This window comes from Staurois parvus, unplaced genomic scaffold (assembly GCF_062004578.1).
Source record: "Staurois parvus isolate SC_StPar_1 unplaced genomic scaffold, SC_StPar_1.0 ptg000432l, whole genome shotgun sequence".
Taxonomy (NCBI): domain Eukaryota; kingdom Metazoa; phylum Chordata; class Amphibia; order Anura; family Ranidae; genus Staurois; species Staurois parvus.
The window spans coordinates 1,056,051-1,077,310 of NW_028318228.1; the positions used below are offsets into that span (position 1 = coordinate 1,056,051).

General features: G+C 42.0%; 1 protein-coding gene across 1 annotated transcript in view; it reads left to right on the forward strand.

Annotated features, from left to right (window-relative positions):
• ZNF710 (zinc finger protein 710) overlaps positions 1-21,000 on the forward strand; it is a 188,247-nt gene extending 167,247 nt beyond the window's left edge. The window contains exons 5-7 of the mRNA XM_089687625.1: positions 1,196-1,387; positions 3,122-3,296; positions 9,834-21,000. Of these exons, the coding sequence (XP_089543751.1) occupies positions 1,196-1,387; positions 3,122-3,296; positions 9,834-10,006 (540 nt within the window). The 3' untranslated portion in view covers positions 10,007-21,000. The remainder of the gene's footprint in view (positions 1-1,195; positions 1,388-3,121; positions 3,297-9,833) is intronic.
• The last annotated feature ends 260 nt before the right edge of the window (positions 21,001-21,260 follow it).

Below are 21,260 nucleotides of genomic sequence, written 5' to 3' on the forward strand. Positions count from 1 at the left end.
CACTGTGACAGATGTGGATCATGGGCACTGTGGCAGATATGGATCACGGGCACTGTGACACATGTGAATCACTGGCACTGTGACACGTGGATCACGGGCACTGTGACAGATGTGGATCATGGGCACTGTGGCAGATATGGATCACGGGCACTGTGACACATGTGAATCACTGGCACTGTGACAGATGTGGATCACTGGTACTGTGACAGAACTAGATCACAGATCCACATCTGTCACAGTACAAGTTGGTGTGAGCAAGTCAGTCCTGCACAACATAGATGATGCAACAAATGAAAACCACAGTCCACCTGTTCTACCATTGAATGAGTGGAGTGTCGTTCACATCCCATCAGACTTCTCCTTCTTGACATGTCTACCACTGGAACAGTGCATAATGTTCATAATGTTCTGGAGTTCAATCCTAATGTATTGGATATTAATATTTGTGTATATATATATGTCATTTATAATGGTCAGGGCTTTTTGTTTCCAGCGGTAGTGTGGAGGTACGCAGTTCCGGCACCTCCACCACTGAATGCCTTGGCAAGGGGTGCTGCGATGTGCTGGAAGGTCTATTGATACTGGGGAATCTATTGGTGCTGGGAGAGTCTATTGTTGATAGTGGAGGAAGTATTGTTGCTGGGGAAGATGTAATGTTGCTTGGAGACATCTACTGTTGAGGGAGGGGGTCTATTGTTGCTGGCTGGTGAAGGGTCTATTGATTTTGGCCTCTGGGAGATCTATTGTTGCTTGTGGGGGGGTCTGTTGTTGGGGGGTATTTTGTTGCAGGGAGTCTTTTGTTGCTGAGGGGGGTCTATTGATGTTGGCAGCAGGGGATCTAGTTTATGGTTTTCTTGCTATCATTAACAAACTCCATACAAATTACTTAGTACCACAAAATGATACTTGGTAATGTATTTTTTAAAAGGGGCGGTACTGAGAGGTGGTTAGGGGGTGGAACGAATAGAGATGGTAGGGGGCAGAGACAAGGGTGACTCGGAAGGGGAGAGTACATGCACCTATTTTCTGAGAACAAAAGGGCCTGATAATGGTCTGCAGATCAAAAACAACAAAACGCCTTCCATTGTTATCCTTTTTATCAGATATTTGATTTTGATTGCACTATATCTTCTTATTGCCACATTTATTTATTTTTTTGTTTTGTGCTAATATTTTTCTCTTTTCTTTGTTCCAGGGAGTAAAGGAGTTTAAGTGTGAGGTATGTGGGCGGGAATTTACTCTGCATGCCAACATGAAGCGCCACATGCTGATCCATGCCAGTGTCCGCCCATTCCAGTGCCACATCTGCTTTAAGACGTTTGTACAGAAGCAAACATTGAAGACCCATATGATAGTGCACTCCCCTGTCAAGCCATTCAAATGCAAGGTACACGGCACACTGTCTGCACTTACTAGTAACCCTTGTGAATGGAAGGACCATTCTAAGCAATATAATTGTCAGTGGGGAGATAGTCAACAATTCTATAGTATCTCCTAGATTTGTTTCAAGCTGAACAGAAGTGTCAGTGTTCCCATTACCCCTACACAACCCAATATAAAAAGAATAGCCTATTCATCAGAAGATGCCATTGTCATGGTAGTAAGATCTGGAAAACAGGTGAGTTTAGTATTGGTATTCACCAAAATCTGGCTGCTATAGTGGACACATATAAAGAACCCCTTTTGTCATTTCCAAATGATACTCCCAGTGTAGCTTGTGCTGTTACAGTAAATAGGATGGATGTATTCTGAAATGGAATTCAATGATTGAAGATATAAACGCTACATTTACTTATAACAGGGGTCCCCAAACTGCATCCCGAGGGCCTTTGCTTGCCTTTACCCAGTAATATGGGCACTATTCCTTCCACTGATGCAAGGCACAATTCCTCCCACTGACACCAGAGATAGGGAACTAATTCCTCCACTGACACCAATGATGGGGCACTATTCCTCCCACTGACACCAGCGATGGGGAACTAATTCTCCCACTGACACCAATGATGGGGCATTATTCCTCCCACTGACACCAGCGATGGGGAACTAATTCTCCCACTGACACCAATGATGGGGCACTATTCCTCCCACTGACATCAGCGATTGGGAACTAATTCTCCCACTGACAACAATGATGGGGCACTATTCCTCCCACTGACACCAGCGATGGGGAACTAATTCTCCCACTGACACCAATGATGGGGCACTATTCCTCCCACTGACACCAGCGATGGGGAACTAATTCTCCCACTGACACCAATGATGGGGCATTATTCCTCCCACTGACACCAGCGATGGGGAACTAATTCTCCCACTGACACCAATGATGGGGCACTATTCCTCCAACTGACATCAGCGATGGGGAACTAATTCTCCCACTGACACCAATGATGGGGCACTATTCCTCCCACTGACATCAGCGATGGGGAACTAATTCTCCCACTGACACCAATGATGGGACACTATTCCTCCCACTGACACCAGCAATGGGGAACTAATTCTCCCACTGACAACAAAGATGGGACATTATTCCTCCCACTGACACCACCAATGTGGAACTAATTCTCCCACTCACACCAATGATGGGGCACTATTCCTCCCACTGACACCAGAGATGGAGAACTAATTCTCCCACTGACAACAATGATGGGGCACTATTCCTCCCACTGACACCAGAGATGGAGAACTAATTCTCCCACTGACAACAATGATGGGGTACTATTCCTCCGACTGACACCAGCGATGGGGAACTAATTCTCCCACTGACAACAATGATGCGGTACTATTCCTCCGACTGACACCAGCGATGGGGAACTAATTCTCCCACTGACATCAATGATGGGGTACTATTCCTCCCACTAACACCAATTATGTAATTTATTTTTACTTCTATTGACCACCAAACCTATGGCACTGAAAACTGCCACTGGCCAATCTGGAGATCCCTAACTTATAGGAAATATGAAAACACTTTAAAGTACGGCATTACTTTTGTTTCCAGAATTTGTACAGCATCACTGTGATGCTGTGTGTCATACTTGTTGCAGGATTGTAGAAATGAGCAGTGCATATTGTAGAAGACTTGAATATAGTGTTCATCTACTTGTGTTATTTTGTTGTTTAGGTTTGCGGGAAATCTTTCAACCGAATGTACAACCTGCTGGGTCACATGCACTTACATGCTGGATACAAGCCCTTTAAATGTCCCTATTGTTCCAGTAAGTTCAATCTGAAAGGCAACCTCAGTCGCCACATGAAAGTGAAACATGGAGTAATGGATATCACTTTAGAAAATCAAGGTAAAACTTTTTGAATGTTTGACTTTTTATATGAACTCTACCTACAAAAAGTGGTACAAAATGGATCACTCGTGCATACACGTCAAATTAAACAACTGCATTCACTAATTCCTGTTTTCTGGTTAACTAAGACAGGCCATAGAAGACACCTTTTTTTTTATCTTCTTGCATCCACAGCACAGTCCGTGTTGATGGGGGAATCCCTTCCACGTAGCTATTGTGTTCTGCCAGGGGTGCCTTGTAGGGAAAAAACAGTGATGATAAATACTGATTTTTGCGGCTGTAATGTAAAAATCTGACATGCTGCTGGTTGAACCCAAGTCGATTGTGCAACAATCGAATTGGATACAGTCAGCCTGCCCATAGATGGTTCAAATCCTGGCCGATCCCTGCTAAACCTGCCGAGATTCGAACCATCTATGGCTGGCTTAAGTCACTACAAGAGCTTACCAGCCTGCTATAATGGCAGTGACATTGCCACTTTCCTTTCTCTTAGGCAGGCCAAACATTAACCAATTTTCTTTCCTTCAACCACAGGTGGAAAAAAATAAAATTGCTTGATTCCCCCATCAACACATTCAGTTTTGATGGGAGAATCCCCCCTCCCCCCGACAAGCTACTGTATTCTGACAGCGGGAGGTTTCCCAGCCATCAGCATACAATGATCTTAATTTTCAGTGAGTCGATGAAGAGAGAGAGGAGGTGGGGCCAAGCCAAGGCTCTATGTGTGAATGGTCACACAGAGCAGCAGCTCGGGAACAAGCCTGCTTGGGTGCCCCCATGGTAATCTTCTTGCTCTGGGGGCACCCGGCAGGAGGGAGGGGCCAGTAGCACAGACGAGAGACCCGAGAAGAGGAGGAAATCACTGCACAGAGCAGGTAAGTATGACATGTTTGTTAATAAAAAAATAAATAAATAAATGCCTTTAATACAGCGAAGGAAATATGTATTTGATTCCCTGTTGATTTTGAATGTTTTCCCGCTCACAAAGAAATTATCAGTCTAAAAATCAAATGGTAGGTGTATTGTAACACTGAGAGACAGAGTAGCAACAAAAAATTCTAAAGAAATGCATGTCTAACAAATTATGCACTGATTTACAGTACATGTTCATGGGGGAAATAAGTATTTGATTTCCTAATCCCATTTTGTTACCTGTATAAAAGACACCTGTCCACAGGAGCAATCAAACAATCAGATTCCAAACTCTCCACCATGGCAAAGACCAAAGAGCTGTCCAAGGATGTCAAAGATAAGACTGTAGACCTACACAAGGCTGGTCATGGCTACCAAACTATCGCTAAGCAGCTTGGTGAGAAGGTGACAACAGTTGGTGCAATCATTCGCAAATGGAAGAAACACAAAACAACGGTCAGTCTTTCTAGGTCTGGTGCACCATGAAGATCTCACCTCGTGGAGTGTCAATGATCATGAGAACCGTGCGGAATCATCCCAGAACTACACGTGAGGATCTTGTCAATGATCTCCAGGCAGCTGGGACCACAGTCACCAAGAAAACAATTGGTAGCACACTACGCCGACAAGGATTGAAATCCTGCAGTGCCCGCAAGGTCCCTGTGCTCAAGAAAGCACATGTCCAGGACCGTCTGAAGTCTGCCACTGAACATCTGAATGATACAGAGGAGGACTGATTGAAAGTGTTGTGATCAGATGAGACCAAAATCGAGCTCTTTAGCATCAACTCAACTTGCCGTGCTTGGAGGAGGAGGAATGCTGCCTAACATGGTGGTGGAAACATTCTGCTTTGGGGGTGTTTTTCTGTTAAGGGGACAGGACAACTGCACCGTAACAAAAGGACGATGGACGGACAATGTACCGTCAAATCTTGGGTGAGAACCTTCTTCCGTCAGCCAGGGCATTGAAAATGGGTTGTGGATGGGTGTTCCAGCATGACAATGACCCAAAACACACAGGCAAGGCAACAAAGGAGTGGCTCAAGAAGAAGCACATTAAGGTCCCGGAGTGGTCTAGCCAGTCTCCAGACCTTCATCCGATTGAAAATCTGTGGAGGGAGCTGAAAGTTCGAATTGCCAAACGTCAGCCACTAAACCTTAATGACTTGGAGAGGATCTGCCAAGAGGAGTGGGCCAAAATCCCTCCTGAGATGTGTGCAAACCTGGTGGCCAACTACAGGAAACGTCTGACCTCTGTGATTGCCAGCAAGGGATTTGCCACCAAGTACTAAGTCATGTTTTGTGAAGGGGATCAAATACTTATTTCCCTCATGAACATGCAAATCAGTGCATATTTGTTAGACATGCATTTCTTTTGAATTTTCTTGTTGCTATTCTGTCTGTTTCAGTGTTACAATACACCTACCATTTGATTTTTAGACTGATCATTTCTTTGCGAGTGGGCAAGCATTCAAATTCAGCAGGGGGTCAAATACTTATTTCCTTCACTGTATCACTTGGAGTTGATCAATACATCAACTTCAGTACAACCAGCCTGCCCACACATGGATCGAAATTTGTCTGGTTCCTACTGAACCGGCTCATTTTCCGACTGTAGCTGGCTTTATGCTGCAATTATACTTTGCTATCTCCTCACTAAATTCACCATAACATGCTCAGTCCTCTACCATTCCTTGTTGGACAGGGGAGCTTCGTGGCTCATGCTTTGCCCATGCAGGTCAAAGTAACCAGTTCTCTTTCAAGCAGACCACCAAACTCCCATACTTAACTATCTTCTTTCTCCCCCATCGCTCTGTTCAGTCATTAGACCTAAAAGCCATGTGCAAACTACAAGGGGCAGGAATCATAGCTCACAAAAGGTAATGACTTCTAAGGGAAAGAGCTGAACAGCCCAGTTGCTTGCTTCTCTATTTGTGGGTTTTCCTTTAGCTATCTGCATGGATTTGGCCAAGAACAGGTTTGCTTTTAATGCAGCATTGTATTTTGTTCTTGGTAATGTACTCTAATATCGATTCTCTTTAGTAATAAAAAATTTATTTTTATAAAAAGAATGTAAAAATCCTTTTAGCCAGGTTGTTGCATATTTTTCTATGTCTAGTTAAGTAAATTATAAGTGAAGGTAATTAATTAAACTGTATGGGGCATTGTATTCCACCATTTCAAAGCTGTTTCAGCAAATAGATTTTCAGAGTTATAATGAATGAATTTTCAGCCAGTCCACAATGAGTTTTTTTTAAGTGTTACTAAACCCACAACAGTAAAATCAGGCTGTATACGCAGTAAATCATGCTTGTTATACTCACCGTGGAACCTAAGGGGTTAATCTTCTGCATTGTGTAAAAACGCAGTTTGATCCTGACTTTTCTGATCCTCCCCTTCTTCCAGTGTCTCCCTCTTATCTCCTAATATGACATATCATGTACAGTCACTCTGCATATGCTCAGTTTGGTGTGTATTACTAGAGAGTTTTTTGTTTTCTTGGGAGAGTGCATGTGATCAGCACAGGGCCAATCAGCACTGTCTAGACAGAGGTCAGGGATCCTGCATCCTCCTAGAGCAGAATGAAAACTCCCCCTACATGCTTTAATGTGTGCTCGGCTGGACCCTGATAGAAGTCACAAGACTGTTATATACTGCTGATGAGAAAAGATATTTAGCAGTTCATATTTACTAAAATAATTGCATTTCCATGTTGTGTGTACTGTGAGAGACCAGATATAGTGAATGCAGGGTCCTGGGTTTAGTAACACTAACTTTTGTAGGCCTGTAACCAAATAGTTTTCTTAGTGGATTTAAGAACTACCGTATTTTCCGGCGTATAAGACGACCCCCTACTTTTCCTGTTAAAATGTAGTGTTTAGGCTATACTCGCCGTATAAGACTACCCCTCTTCCAATGCACACCAGTGGGAGGAATCGTGTCCCATCATTGATGTCAGTAGGAGGAATAGTGCCCCATCATTGGTATAAGTGGGAGGAATAGTGCCCCATCATTGATGTCAGTAGGAGGAATAGTGCCCCATCATTGGTATCAGTGGGAGGAATAGTGCCCCATCATTGGTGTCAGTGGGAGGAATAGTGCCCCATCATTGGTGTCAGTGGGAGGAATAGTGCCCCATCATTGGTGTCAGTGGGAGAAATAGTGCCCCATCATTGGTGTCAGTGGGAGGAATCGTGCCCCATCATTGGTATCAGTGGCAGGAATAGTGCCCCATCATTAGTATCAGTGGGGGGAATCGTGCCCCATCATTGGTGTCAGTGGGAGGAATCGTGCCCCATCATTGGTGTCAGTGGGAGGAATCGTGCCCCATCATTGGTGTCAGTGGGAGGAATAGTGCCCCATCATTGGTGTCAGTGGGAGGAATAGTGTCCCAACATTGTTGTTAGTGGGAGGAATAGTGCCCCATCATTGGTGTCAGTGGGGGGGGAGGAATAGTGCCCCATCGTTGGTGTCAGTGGAGGGGGAGGAATAGTGCCCCATTGTTGTGTCAGTGGGGGGGGGAGGAATAGTGCCCCATTGTTGGTGTCAGTGGGGGGGGGAGGAAAAGTGCCCCATCGTTGGTGTCAGTGGGAGGAATAATGCCCCATCATTGGTATCAGTGACACCAATGATGGGGCACTATTCCTACCAATGACACTTGCTGGCCCCTGTTCCAGTATGGTGCTGCTGCAGCCAGCATATGTGGTTGCAGCAGCACCTCTGGACGGCACACTTACCGGCCGCTCCTCCACTCGATTTTCGCAGGGCCGCTCGGCTCCGCCTCCTCGCCGGTGATTGGCCGCCTGTGTGCCTTTCCTGAGCTACAGTTCTGGCGGCCAATCACCGGTGAGGAGGCGGAGCCGAGCAGCCGCGTGAACATCCAGTGGCCGAACCGAATGTAGGAGCAGCCACGCTTCCTGGACCGGATCGTTGTGGGACCGGAGCCAGGTAAGAGACAGCAGCCCCTGCCCACCCCTGTACTTAGTGTCCCTTGGAAGGGGGGGGGGGCGGCGGCGGCACCACGCCACCCCCCTAAAAAGTGTCAGCATGCCGTATACCGGCGTATAAGACGACCCCCGACTTTTGAGAAGATTTTCAAGGGGTAAAAAGCTTTGAGGATAACTCAATCCTTTCTGTGTTTGTGGGCCCCTGGTGATTGCTGTATATCAGTAGCACTCTCACAAAGGAGGTTAAAGCTACTTTTTGTTTATTTGTAAAAATGAAGGTCATTGTAATACATAATTGATTATGGCCAAAACCTTAATTTCTCTGTTTTGTTATAAGTAAGTTATAGCTCTTTTCCCTACGCACTGCTCGTAAATTTTGGCACTAAAACTAATTTACAGAAAGCAAACATCAGACAACCTGTTTGACTGGTCATGTATAACTGAAATAAATGTAAAGCAATATTAAAGCAAACATTTATTATATTGCAACTTACCAAGTCTTAGGTGTGATGGCTGCATTAGTTTTCTTTTTATGCTTTCTTTCCTTTATTTTCTCTTGGTTATCCCGTGAGTAATGCCTAGTAGACACAATGAGAATATCGGGCGAATGATCATCTGGGTTTGTTTTTGCATGCTAGTCTCCATATTGAAAATTAAGATGTTACTCAACTTATGAAAATTCTCGTATGATAGAATAGGATTTTGGAAAGGATGTATTGTTTGTTATTTGCATTGTATTTTTGGATGACTGCTGTACTGATTAAATGAAAATAGTACGATATGGTATCGTACAACAAAAATATTGTGAGCTTGTCCCTTCGGTTATTGTTGCATGGCTCTCAAAATCTGTATACTAAAGATCAGATCATTGTATGATAGTTCTTCATACAATTTTCATATGATTTTCTTATATTGTGTATGGGCCTTAAGTCTGTTGTTTTTCAAGAGAACAAGCTGTCCTACAGATGTAGCAGTTGGAGGGTTGAGATTTATTTATTTATTTCAGGTACTTATATATCGCCGTCTATTTACGTAGCGCTTTACATATATATTGTACATTCACATCAGTCCCTAACCCTCAAGGGGCGTACAAGCTAAGGTCCCTAACTCACATTCATATATACACATACTAGGGCCAATTTAGACAGGAGCCAATTCACCTACCAGCATGTCTTTGGAGTGTGGGAGGAAACCGGTGTACCTGAGATAAACTATTTACCAGTGACAGCAGTGCTTACAATGATCAGCTTTTATTTATTCATGTAAAACCTTCATCCCAAAAGGGAAAAAACTGTTTGCTGTAACGGCTTATAAAGTGTTAGCTGGACTTTGGCTTCAATGTGTTAGTGTATCTACATCTGCTAGTACAGTACATCTAACAGCCCCCTCCCCCTAGACTGACAATGCTGCTGTCTGCTGTGCCTCCTGTGCATCTTCATCCAGAGTTGGATCGCTCTAATACAGGAGGTGTGTTACTGGCCAGATCACCAGGTGAAAATGGAGGGGAAAAAAGCCTAAAAATAGAAAGCTAATGCAGGTACCACATGATTTGTAAACTGCAATATATAACATTTTTGGGTTTAATACCGCGCCTTCCATGGCAATGACCCCACAGTACTCATTGGGTGTTGGTTCTACCACTTTCTTTTTCTAACATTGAAATAATTCCATTCCAGATCATATAATGGAACTCCCAGATACTGAGGGTAATGACATGGACGGCCAGCAAGAGATGGAAGATTATGAAGACAATTCTTATGAATACAGTGAAGCGGACAATGTGACTGAAGAGAACAGTTCACCGACGGATCAGTCTCTAAAAGAAATGGTCTATTACAATGTCTTGTAGTTCCAGAACAATATCCCATATCAGAGGGAATTTCCAGCTTGACCGGAGATTTTTAGTATCCTGGAGAAGAAATGTTTTTGCGTTCCACCGTTTAATGAAGAGCATTGTGTTGTCAGCAGGGACCATGCCTTAGAATAGCGATAACTTATACAGAGCAGACTGTCACATGGTCTCTGAAGGTCTGACCTGCCATGGAGAACGTAATAGATTTCTATGACATTGGCTAACACATGCCTATTTGCCTTCATTTAGCTGGATATTCATTGGAGAATTCATTGTAGGCCTTTCTGGACCACATACTAGACTGTATTTTGTGTTTCAGTAGTTTGATGCACTGGCATTATAAATGTTTGTGTTTGATGCATACTATTTGGGTTTTGCTGTTCTTATCTGAAATCTAATTCAGTAACCTGAAAGAGACCTGGTACAGCTGTAGGGGAGTAATCCATTCAATCAGCTCCAGTATCTGTGTGTTACACGTAGGGAATTACTAAGAACAGGATCTCATTTCAGTGAAGGGAAATTAAAATGAATCCTCCTTGGCAGCAATTCAACTGATCCAAGAGCGTCCACAACGTTCCATCTTATTGGAGAACTGATTGTACTAAATGTGAGGTGGATGCTTTATATATAGGCATTGGTGGGAAATATATAGGACTAGATACATACAACACATATTCTACCTCTCCTGCTCTCGGTCATCCTATACATGAGAGCAGCCTCCTGTTATTACACCAAAATATCTTAAAAATACATTTTTCTCAGCCATTTATCAACACAGGAATTCTTTGATTGTTGTTTTATGCTGACACCTACAGGAGAATTAGACACTGGCAAAATAAAGTTGTTGGCCAACATAAGATGACTCCACCCACAGCCATAATTCTGCTAGTGTCCTCAGGAGAATTAATGTGTTTTCTGTGTGTCTGCAAGTTTTTATGCAATCAGCAATTGTTGATAAATTCATGTCTGATAAGTTAAATCCTGGAAGTCTCTCCAGCCTGCCAACGAGCGCAGGTGTTCACAGTGTTATATTGGTGTTCTCTCTGCGACAGCCCTGAATTTCCTGATGTTTCTCCAGTTAACACCCACTGGTAGATTCAGGCCTTACATGAATATCTTGGACAGCTTTTCAGTTAGCAAAGCAATGTAGATTTCCAGTTTCTTATCTATACTGGTGTTCCCTCTGCAAAAGGCCTGCAGTCGGCAGTGACTACCATTCGTGACTACATTTCGGCAGTAACAGTGGCTACCATTCGTGACTACATTTCGGCAGTAACAGTGACTACTATTCGTGTTCCAGTTCACACAGGACTCCACTATTCAGGTCAGGCTAGTATGTCTGGGGGTTCTTTATGAATTTAATGAGCCATAGCTGACACAGTTTTTACATGCCCCCATCTCAGGGGGCTCACTGTTGTGAGTCATGGTAGCAGGCCAGTGCTGCATTGGGGAATGGAATGCATCCCTTAATTATATCTGTGAGTGTCGGAGGAAGTATTTACAGAAATAGGCTGTAATTAGCAAGGCACTGTGTGAAAGTGAATTGTTTTCCTTTCCTATTCTGTTTCTTAATGCTGGCATTATTCTAGACACTTGTGACATTTATGCATTGGTATCGCTGAGGATTCTGCTTCCTTCAGTAGCAAGGAACTGTACATTACATGGGCACTGAGCGTGACTATAGTGCTGTGTGTACTACAGAAACTTGGAGGCAGTGCTTAGCCCTGTCTCTGTAGGTTAGAGCTCTGTTGTGTCTGGGATGTCATTTTTGGCACTTCTGTTTTCTCTACTATGGTCAGGAATTGGTGACGCACTTCCTTCGGGTACTTTGGTTCACGTGGGGGCACCCAATGTTCTTCTTTCTTCCTTATTTATTGAGGAAACAGTTGCTGTGGAAAAGCTGAGGAGACATTCTCAGGCACAGTAATGACACAAGTTACTGCTTAGCTGCCATCTAGTGGATCTGACAGACTGTTCATTTTTCCATTCTTTTCCTAGCGATCTCTCCTAACCATCCATGCTAGACTGCACACTTCTATTACAACCTCTTGGAGTTTATCCACACAAGCTTATAGAGCCTCTCCTGGGTATTGTTAAGCTACCTAAATGTTGATAACAGTGATTACATTCAGATTGTATTTGGAGAGTTTAATATTAAACTCTCCTCTGGTTAATTTACAGGAGCTGTTGTTGATTCTTGGGTGCAGTTGCTGTCATGCAGTTCCACCTACCCTGATGCAGATCTTAACAGTGCTCACCCAATTGCTCTCAGCAACCAGTGAATTCTTTTTAGCATTTCTCTGTGGCCACTATGCATTTTGTTACAGATCTAATTGTTTTTGGTAATGGTATACATCTGGGAAGCTGGGGGATTAGTTTGGGTCTTAATCTTTAGCTTGCTTTGTTTGGCCTTCACTTCTATCTCTAAAAAACATGAGTATGATAATTGCATTATTTTGATTTTGCATATGTAAGTACATCATAGGACTTATTCCCATATGGCTCTTGTGTGATGGGGAATCCTTATGATTCCATTCAGCTGTCTGCTGGTGACCTCCTAAGACCCATTGTTCATTACCATTTCCTTCTCTGCTAAATCCAACACAGGAATGATAGACCTCTCTGGTTCGGGTCAGGGTCCCTCTGCAGATCCATAGGTCTTGATGTGGGCTCTTTCCCTTCTCTAAAGGAAGAAGTGTTGGTCTGTGGCTATTACACCCACATCTGAGAAAATGTTTTCAGATATATCTTTAAATTAGTGGCATTGATTTGTGTTTGTTCCTCATCAGACCATGGAGTATGGGTAGACTGAAATTTATCAATTATCAAATATTTTAAGCAACAGACCGCATGGATTCATGAAAGACAGAAGTTGTCGAACAAAACTGATTTCTTTTTATGAGGAGGTGAGCAAAACCTTGGACAAGAGTGGTGGATTTTGCAAAAGCATTTGATGCAGTTCCCCACACATGGCTAATGTGTAAGGTAAAGTCTACAAGCTTGGAAAAATCTGTAAGTAAATGGAAATAAAACTGGCTAAAAGATCGTATTCAGAGAGTAGTGGTTGATAATTTTATACTTTGAATGGTCTAGGGTTGTCAGTGGTGTACCCCAAGGTTCAGTGTTGGGACTCTTACTTTTTAATATATTTATAAACAATATAGGGTCTGGGATTATAAATCCCATTTCAGTCTTTGCAGATGACACCAAGCTGTGCAGTGGAATAACGTCCTTACAGGATGTCTCCAATTTACAAGCCGACCTCAATGCACTGTTTAATTGGGCAACTATGTGACAAATGAGGTTTAATGTTGATAAATGTAAGGTTCTGCACTTGGGGGCTAAGAATATGCATGCATCATACATATTAGGGGGGGGTACAACTGGGGGAATCAATGGTGGAGAAGGATCTGTGAGTTCTGGTAGATCACAAGCGTAATAATGGCATGCAATGCCAAGCTGCGGGTTCTAAAGCGAGCAAAATCCTCTCTTGTATTAAAAGAGGTATAGACTCCAGAGAGAGAGATATCATTTACCCCGACACAAATCATTAGTAAGACCTCATCTGGAATATGCAGTCCAATTCACAAAAAGAACATTGGGGAACTGGAGAAAGTACAGAGAAGGGCAACCAAACTGATAAGAGGTATGAAGGAGCTCAGCTATGAGGAAAGATTAGAGGAAATGTATTTATTCTCTCTTGAGAGAAGGAGATTAAGGGGGGATATGATCAACATGTATAAATACATCAGTGGTTCATGCTTTGCTGGGTTTTTTTTTTTGCCTTCCTCTGGATCAACTGTGGGTATAGGATTATAATTTTTTTTTTGGTTGAACTGGATTGACTTTTGTCTTTTTTCAGCTAGACTAACTATGTAACTATTTCAGCTGTGCCAGTCTGCTAGGCTTTCTGGTTTGGCTATTGCATGATTCTCCTGTCAGTACTCATGCGTGAGCACTCTGGTTAAGGGTCTGGACTTCAGAATTCTTGTATCAGAGATGTTTGCCTTGATTGGTCTTCTAGGGACACTGTCTCTTCCAGTCATTTCTGTACATTGTTTAACTATGATGCTTCTTGATTTTCATCTCTAGTCCCCTTCGCTGTCTCTCACCTTCGACTTTTCCTTTGTCACCCTTCAGATTAGCAGATCTTCATCAAGCCCTCTAAGGTCCTCGGAATCACAGTGTACACGGTGTTCAGTGGTTTGCTTCCAACTTGTTCACCAGTTTCATACACAAGGAGGCATTTGCCCTGCTTTGAATCTTAAGTTCTGAATGTCTTCATTTGGATCCAGAAAGTCTGCATCTAGAAACTCTACATGGAATCCACCATATATGTCATTGTCTTCCCTTCACCAGGGGGACTTTTTGACTTTTTTGAACATCAAGGATGCTTACCTGAATGCTTCCATCTTTCCAGCACATTTTTGTTTATTACGCTTTACTGTGAGACCCCTACACTACCAGTTTATGGCCATGCTTTTTAGCTTCAGGTGTTAACCCTAGTATTAGCCCTGCTGCACTTTCATGACAACCCCATTCTGGGATACTTGATGACTTGTTATTGTGGGAACAAATGGTGCAGGCTTATTTTGAATAAAGACGCTTTGACGTCCAGAAGTTGTAGCGCTTTGGGTGGATTCGGCACCTTCATAAATCATCGCTGGAACCAACTCTTCATTTGAAATATCTGGATTTAGTTCAGGACATAGTTTGACCAAAGTGTTTCTTCCACAGGAGAAATTTCAGACTTTCCAGTCCCAGATTCAAGCTTTCAAATACAGCAGTCGCCCAACTCTCCCCTTGGCTTGAGTGTTCTTGGATTAATGGTAGCTTCCTTTGCTCAGCTTCCATCCAGACCTCTTCAACACATAATTCTGTCATCGGGGGACAAGTCACTTCGGTCCCTGGGCAGATCAATTTATTTGGCACCAAGTACTAGATTGTCCTTGCCCTAGTTGCTCTGGAAGCCAGATCTGAAAATGGGGAATTCTTTCATTCCTGCTTTCTGACACTCGGAGGAGAAGTCCTAGACTCCCTGTCAATGCAAGGAAATTGGTTGCTGTTGCAATCTCATTTCCCAATCAGCGTGGAACTTTGAGCAACTTGGCTGCCTCTACAGCATTGGGCCATCCTGCTACAAGTCATCTGATCCCTATTTAGTTGGTCAATGCCATTGTGGTGGCATACATCATCTATCAGGGGGGAACCAGAAGTCTCACTGCAGCCAAGCAGGCAGTCCAAATACTATCCTGGGCAGAACTTAATTTTCACTCTTTTTGTTTTCTGGCATGGACAGTTGGCAGGTGGATTTCTCCAAGCATACGTGCTTGAACCCAAGGGAGTGGTCCCTACAGAGGTATTCCAGGACTTGTGTCATAGGTGGGGGGATATCAAATGTTGACCTGTAGGTTCCACAACAAGCTGGACAGGTTTTCCCCTGAGAATAGGGATTCTCTAGCAGAAACAGAATGTTTTGGTGGCTCAGTGGGATCAGTACACTCTGCTTTCCCTGAAACTTCTTCCTTATCTGCTTCACTAGAGATATTCCTCTCTGTGCTCTCAATCACAAGGTGGTGTTTTTTATTGCCATCTCCTCTAAGGCAAGTGTCTGAACTGTCAGCTGTGTCTGGACTGCTCTGCCTTTTAACCTCAACTAAGACATTGTTCTACCATCCCTCTGCCAAGCTCCCAGCCACCTTAAGGTAATATCTCTCCATTGTCTGTAAATTGCTTAGGCTGTGATAGTCTATCTTTCAGCTGCTGCTCAGAAAGATTGATTTCCTTCTTGTTATTGCGGATTGTAACCAAGAGGGTACATTGACATCTGGTTTCACCATCTCTAGGTGGTTCAGGCAGACTATCAATAAAGCTAATTGTCTCAAAAATCTGGTTCCACCTTTTCTTGTCATGGCATACTCTACTAGATCTGTAAGTGCTGCTTATGCGTTTGGTATTATGCAAGTTTTCTCAATATGGAAGGCTACCACCTGGTCTTCTATTTATGAGTTTTATGAGGTGGATTTTTAGGCCTCACAAGGTGCCAGCTTCCCAGTTTTCTGCTGTGGGCAGGGTTACTCTGTGCTGAACAACTGCTTTTTGTTGTCATTTCTCCTATAGGCTGTGTTATACCTGACACTATAAGAATTCTAACAATTCGTGCGTTCTTATTAGACATGTGCACTCCAGAAATTTTGGTTTCAAAAGTATTAATTTAAGTATTTCATTTTGTCATATTTTGTATGTTGAACCAATTCCTTTTCAGAATTTGTTTCGTAGGTTTGGCATTTGTTTCGTATATTTGGTGGTCCGGGTGGATTTGAACATATTCTTCCAGAAGATTGCTATATATGCAATATATTATCAAATCAAATGGATTTGAATCTGAAGGATTCTATATTTTTGAATGCTAGTCCAACCCACCAAGAGAAACGGCATGAGCTGATTGAACAATATTGACTGGCGTCATGTGGATCCAAATTAACGAATGGAACAAAATTTGAATACATTAGTTATCCAAATCGAAATTATCAAACGAATTTGAAAGTTGAATTAATTTGTCCATGGGCCCAAACTACTATCTCATCATGTGGCATCATCCAAATGAAATGAATGTATTCTTTAATTTCGTTATAACTTTTTTCCAGATTCATTGACATTCGTATACATCCGAATCCCCAAAAATTAAATTTTCATTTAAAAAACGAAATGCACATGTCTATCCCTCATTGTATTCCAAAAAATGATTTTACAATGAGTACAAAAATCCTATATTTTCCAGATAGAAACAGCTAAAATTTTGCTGATGTCTAAATGAATGTATTGAACAGTGTGTACTAGGAGTGAGACACAGTATTTCAAAGATTCCAATTTAAAGTCCAGATCCTAAAGGATAGTTATTTCTAGGAAGATAAATGTAATATATTGAAGCTTATCAGTCCTTAGATGTGGTGTCTCCATTAGTTTTCATTTTCAGGCTAAGAACATCAAGTATAGAAAATAACGCAATATCCTAATTACTTCCTATATACAGGACAGAAAACAGATGGAATGTTATCTTTCTTGTGTAATCTATAGATCCCATTTACCCCCCCAACAAAGGTAGGCATGTTTAAAGTCTAGCCATAGCTTCCTTCATAGATAAAATGGAGGAGTGAATGTAGCCATCCAGGGTCAGGAAGTATATTGTTTGCAGGATTAGTTTAAAAAGTAAAAATATAAATAAAAAGAGGAGGGAGCCTGAAATAAAAATAAACTATTTCAGCCATAACATCTAAGGACTGATAAGCTGCAATATATTATATACATATATTTGTTTTGGGGTTTAGATGTGCTTTGGTGCAACTGGGGAAAATAGCACGTGTAAACTGCTATCATTTAAAGGGTAAATGTAATTTTTGTCCCCTAGTCTGCCGCCTCCTCCAGTACTGAGAGTATAGGAATAGGTTATACATGTCTAAAAAGAAAAAGTGACTATACCCTTCCAGCATCATGCCAACTTGTTTTCTCCCCAAACTGCAATTACTTAAAAGAGATATTCATCAACAGGCTACAAACAGGATTTCTGATGTCAGAGCTTGGGCCTTGCATGCTTTGGTGCGATGCAAGGCTTGGAAGAATTTGTGTGACTTTTGGGAGCTGCAAATGCGGTATTACCTAATGCAGAAAACCAGTGAGCACTTGCCCTTTAAGATGCTCATACCTTTATTGAATATCGAAATATGCAGTCAAGTGTAAAAGACTGGGCCATCTGAAAGAGGTTTCCTGTATGTCTTTGTAAAGGAAAATGTGGAACGTATAAGTCTTGCCAAAGGAGAATTCGAAAAGTACTAATGTAGATAAGATTGTTATATATATATATATATATATATATATCTATATATATATATCTATATATATCTTCTTCTTCCAATCAAAGGAAAACCCTGATTTCCATTCCAGTATCCGAACATATGAACACATATGTTCATATGGGGTGTGGGATAAGACTTCATATTTCCCAATAATACACTGTGCTAGTATTCCTTTATTTAACCTGAGAGATCATAAAGACAGGCTGATGTACCTTATTTTTCATTAGGTGTAAAAGGTTTAGCTGAAATTGTCAGTATCTCCTCTGAATGGCGCCTGTGCCAAGCAAGCAGCAGTGCAGCCACTCAGCACAGGACCTGGAAGCCAGCAGCAATCACTGTAGTAGTGGTATGTACTACAGCAATTTCCAGCTTCCATGGGGATCCCACAGATATAGCACATACATACTTACATTGGTCTAAGCTGGACCAATGTAACCACGTAAAAATATCCGTACCTGTAATTCTGCCTAAAGCTTTAGATCTTTATTTAATGCTAAACCTTGGAAAATGAAAAAGTCCTCCCTTGCAGTGGGATTGCCTCCACACTGCAAGTCGTCTGTATGTTTAGTCTAGGGAACACGAAAACCAGTTTTAATTACCTGATCCTCCACTCTCCCAGAAAACTGTGCTCCCCTGCATTCTGGCAGTGGTCTGTCACTCAGCTCCTCACGTCCAATACAGGGCTATAGGATCTGCTTGGGTCTTGAAGACATTAGAGCACCAGAGTGCAGGGAGGGGGGAGAGAGGCTGCAGGGACTGGTCTTGCAGCACAAACAAGGCTGGGGGTGCAGAGAATGCAGTAAGTGAATCTATTGTACCCTGTCCCCTAGGCATAAACTTGGAGTCAACCCTTGCAATGCAGCCCCATTGCAAAGGAGGTCTTTGTCATTTTCTTTTAGAGCTGAACTCTGGAAAACTAGCTGACAGTAGTTGTACCTGTTGCTGGGAAATATTTGACTTGGGACAGTCCAGAGCCTCCTGCTGTTTCATTTTCCCTAGAAGTGGACATTAGGCCTTTCCTCTTCTTCAATTTCAAAGTACATTTTTACATGGTTAGGCGTTTCAAACAGAGGAGAGGTTACCTGTCAAGCTGAACTCAAGGAATTCAGCAACTTTGTAAAATGTGCTGGAGTAGTAGGTGTTAAGTCCATTGAGGTGCATGCCACCCTTAATTTGCTATTTATATTTTTTCTGAGTGGCAGGAGCATAAGTATCACAATGCTTCCGGCGCTCTGATGCTGGACCTTCTGGTCTCCATTTCTGAAGCTGCAGAGTCACATGCAGCTGCTGTGTCTGCCCCTCTCTCCTTCTGCCCAGTCCAGAGCACTTTGTATTACCTGAACTTGCTTCTGTGGATGAACAGCGGAGTGGAGGGGCGGGCAGAGATGTCTCTTCTCAGAGCTCCGGGAAAGTAACAATAGCTGCACTCCCGGAGCATCTTTAAATTGTCAGATGTATATAAATGAAAGAAGTCCATGAGAGGGCACCTCATTGGACCTAACTCATAGTATGCCAGTACATTTTACAAAGTGGCTGAATTCCTGGAGTTCAGTTTAATAAAACCCCATGTACAGAAATATACAGCAGCTAAAGTCATATGCAAATCTTAACTTTTGCTGGAAATGTTGTGCTTGGTTCCACCCAGCTCTTTACTGTTCAATGGTTGCCATCACATTAAAGAACATAGAAGGAAGCACCTGAGGTGGGCTCCAGGGACTTTACAGGAAAAATCCAATTTTGTACCTTCAATGACCTATATCTGTAGGGCTGCCGATCATTGTGACGCCCAGTCTCATTTATCATCCAGCTGAGAAGAGGCCTGACACTGTGTTCTCCATGAGAATTACAGAACAGAAAATAATCTGTGTGTAGGAATATCTTTCCACCACAGTACCGATATTTCTTGATAGGTGTGAGTATAAAAGTTTGAATTTCTTTCAGTAAATGTTACCAATAGTCCTTTAATAGAAGCCAACTTTTATGTTACAGTTCTTTTACTTTTCCTGAATGATCAGAAGTATAGCAGGGAATGTAGTTGAAGAAGACTACTAAAATGCGTAGGAAAGGCAATTCCAGTGCACAGTGGTAGTGTCATTAATGTAACAAGCCAGCTCTAAGAAAGCAGAGCAGAACGATATAACAACGGCTTAAATGAGAATTTGGTGCAAGCGATTTCTTAGACAAAGCAGGAAATTCTGCCAAAGATAAATGTTCCCTCAAGAACACAGACTATGTCTAGCCTAGTCCGTCCTTCAAGCTCCTGCCATTGTTAATTGCCCTCTTTTGTATCTACAAATACAGATGTATTGACAACTCAAAGACAGCATTTGAGTCACCATACACTGAAGCTGTTGTGTTTAGTGTCAATATGGTTTCATTGCTACTGAGTATATGTTGGGATGAATGTAGATATCTGAAAAAATATTTATTTTATAATGTCTGTCTAATATTTTGACTTTGTCTTCTAAATCTATTTTAACAATGGTGAGTTTCTTTCAGAGAAATATAAATTATAAGAAAAATAAAAGTGTAAGCAAGTCTTCGGTGGCACTAATGGCTCTTACAGTTCTTTAAATCTTTGACGTTATATGGACCAAAGAAAGATCACCTCATTACCAAATAGATCCGAGCTTTGTGTTATAACCGTCCTAAATAGCTGGTGAGACAGATGATAACTAGAATTTCAAGCAATGCCAGTCTCCAGCTTTAATATAGCTCCTAACAAGTTAAACCTGACATCTGGGCATTTTTACACCCCGCCCCTGAGCTTCCTGCACCACCTAACCCCTCCCAGTGTGTCCATATTTGGGAAACCCTTAGCCCAACCCCTGAAAAGCTGAACTCAGGGGCGGTTAAGCAGAAATGGCTTTAATATTTAAGAGCAGCTGGCATAAGAAACTTGAATTTTTAGTTAACCAACCATTGTCAACTCCTTTGTTGGAACTTGAACTGATATGTGAAAATGTCCTGCTATGTTTGTATAGATTACTGCCTTTAGTAACTGATAATATCAGAACATTTTGTAGTACTTATCAATGTATTTTAATATTTTTACTGAAAATAAAGTTTGTACAGTCTAACAGCAAGTTGCCATCACAGCCTATGAGGTAAGAATTAAATCAATAATTCTGGTATAAAGGTAATGTTCCAGTTTGTTTTTGCATTATGCAACTCTTGACACACTCAATACAAATGTAAAAATTGTTTTCGTGAACCATCAAGGATTTTCTATATTTCTGCATATACTACACCTGAAATGTAATCTGGTCCCCTTTGAAGTCACAAAAATGTAGTCTTCTTTTATATACACACAGTATTTTACATTACTCTGGGTTTGCTGAACAAATGGTTATAACTGTTAGAACTGTAATAAACCCCAAAAACAAACATATGAGGTG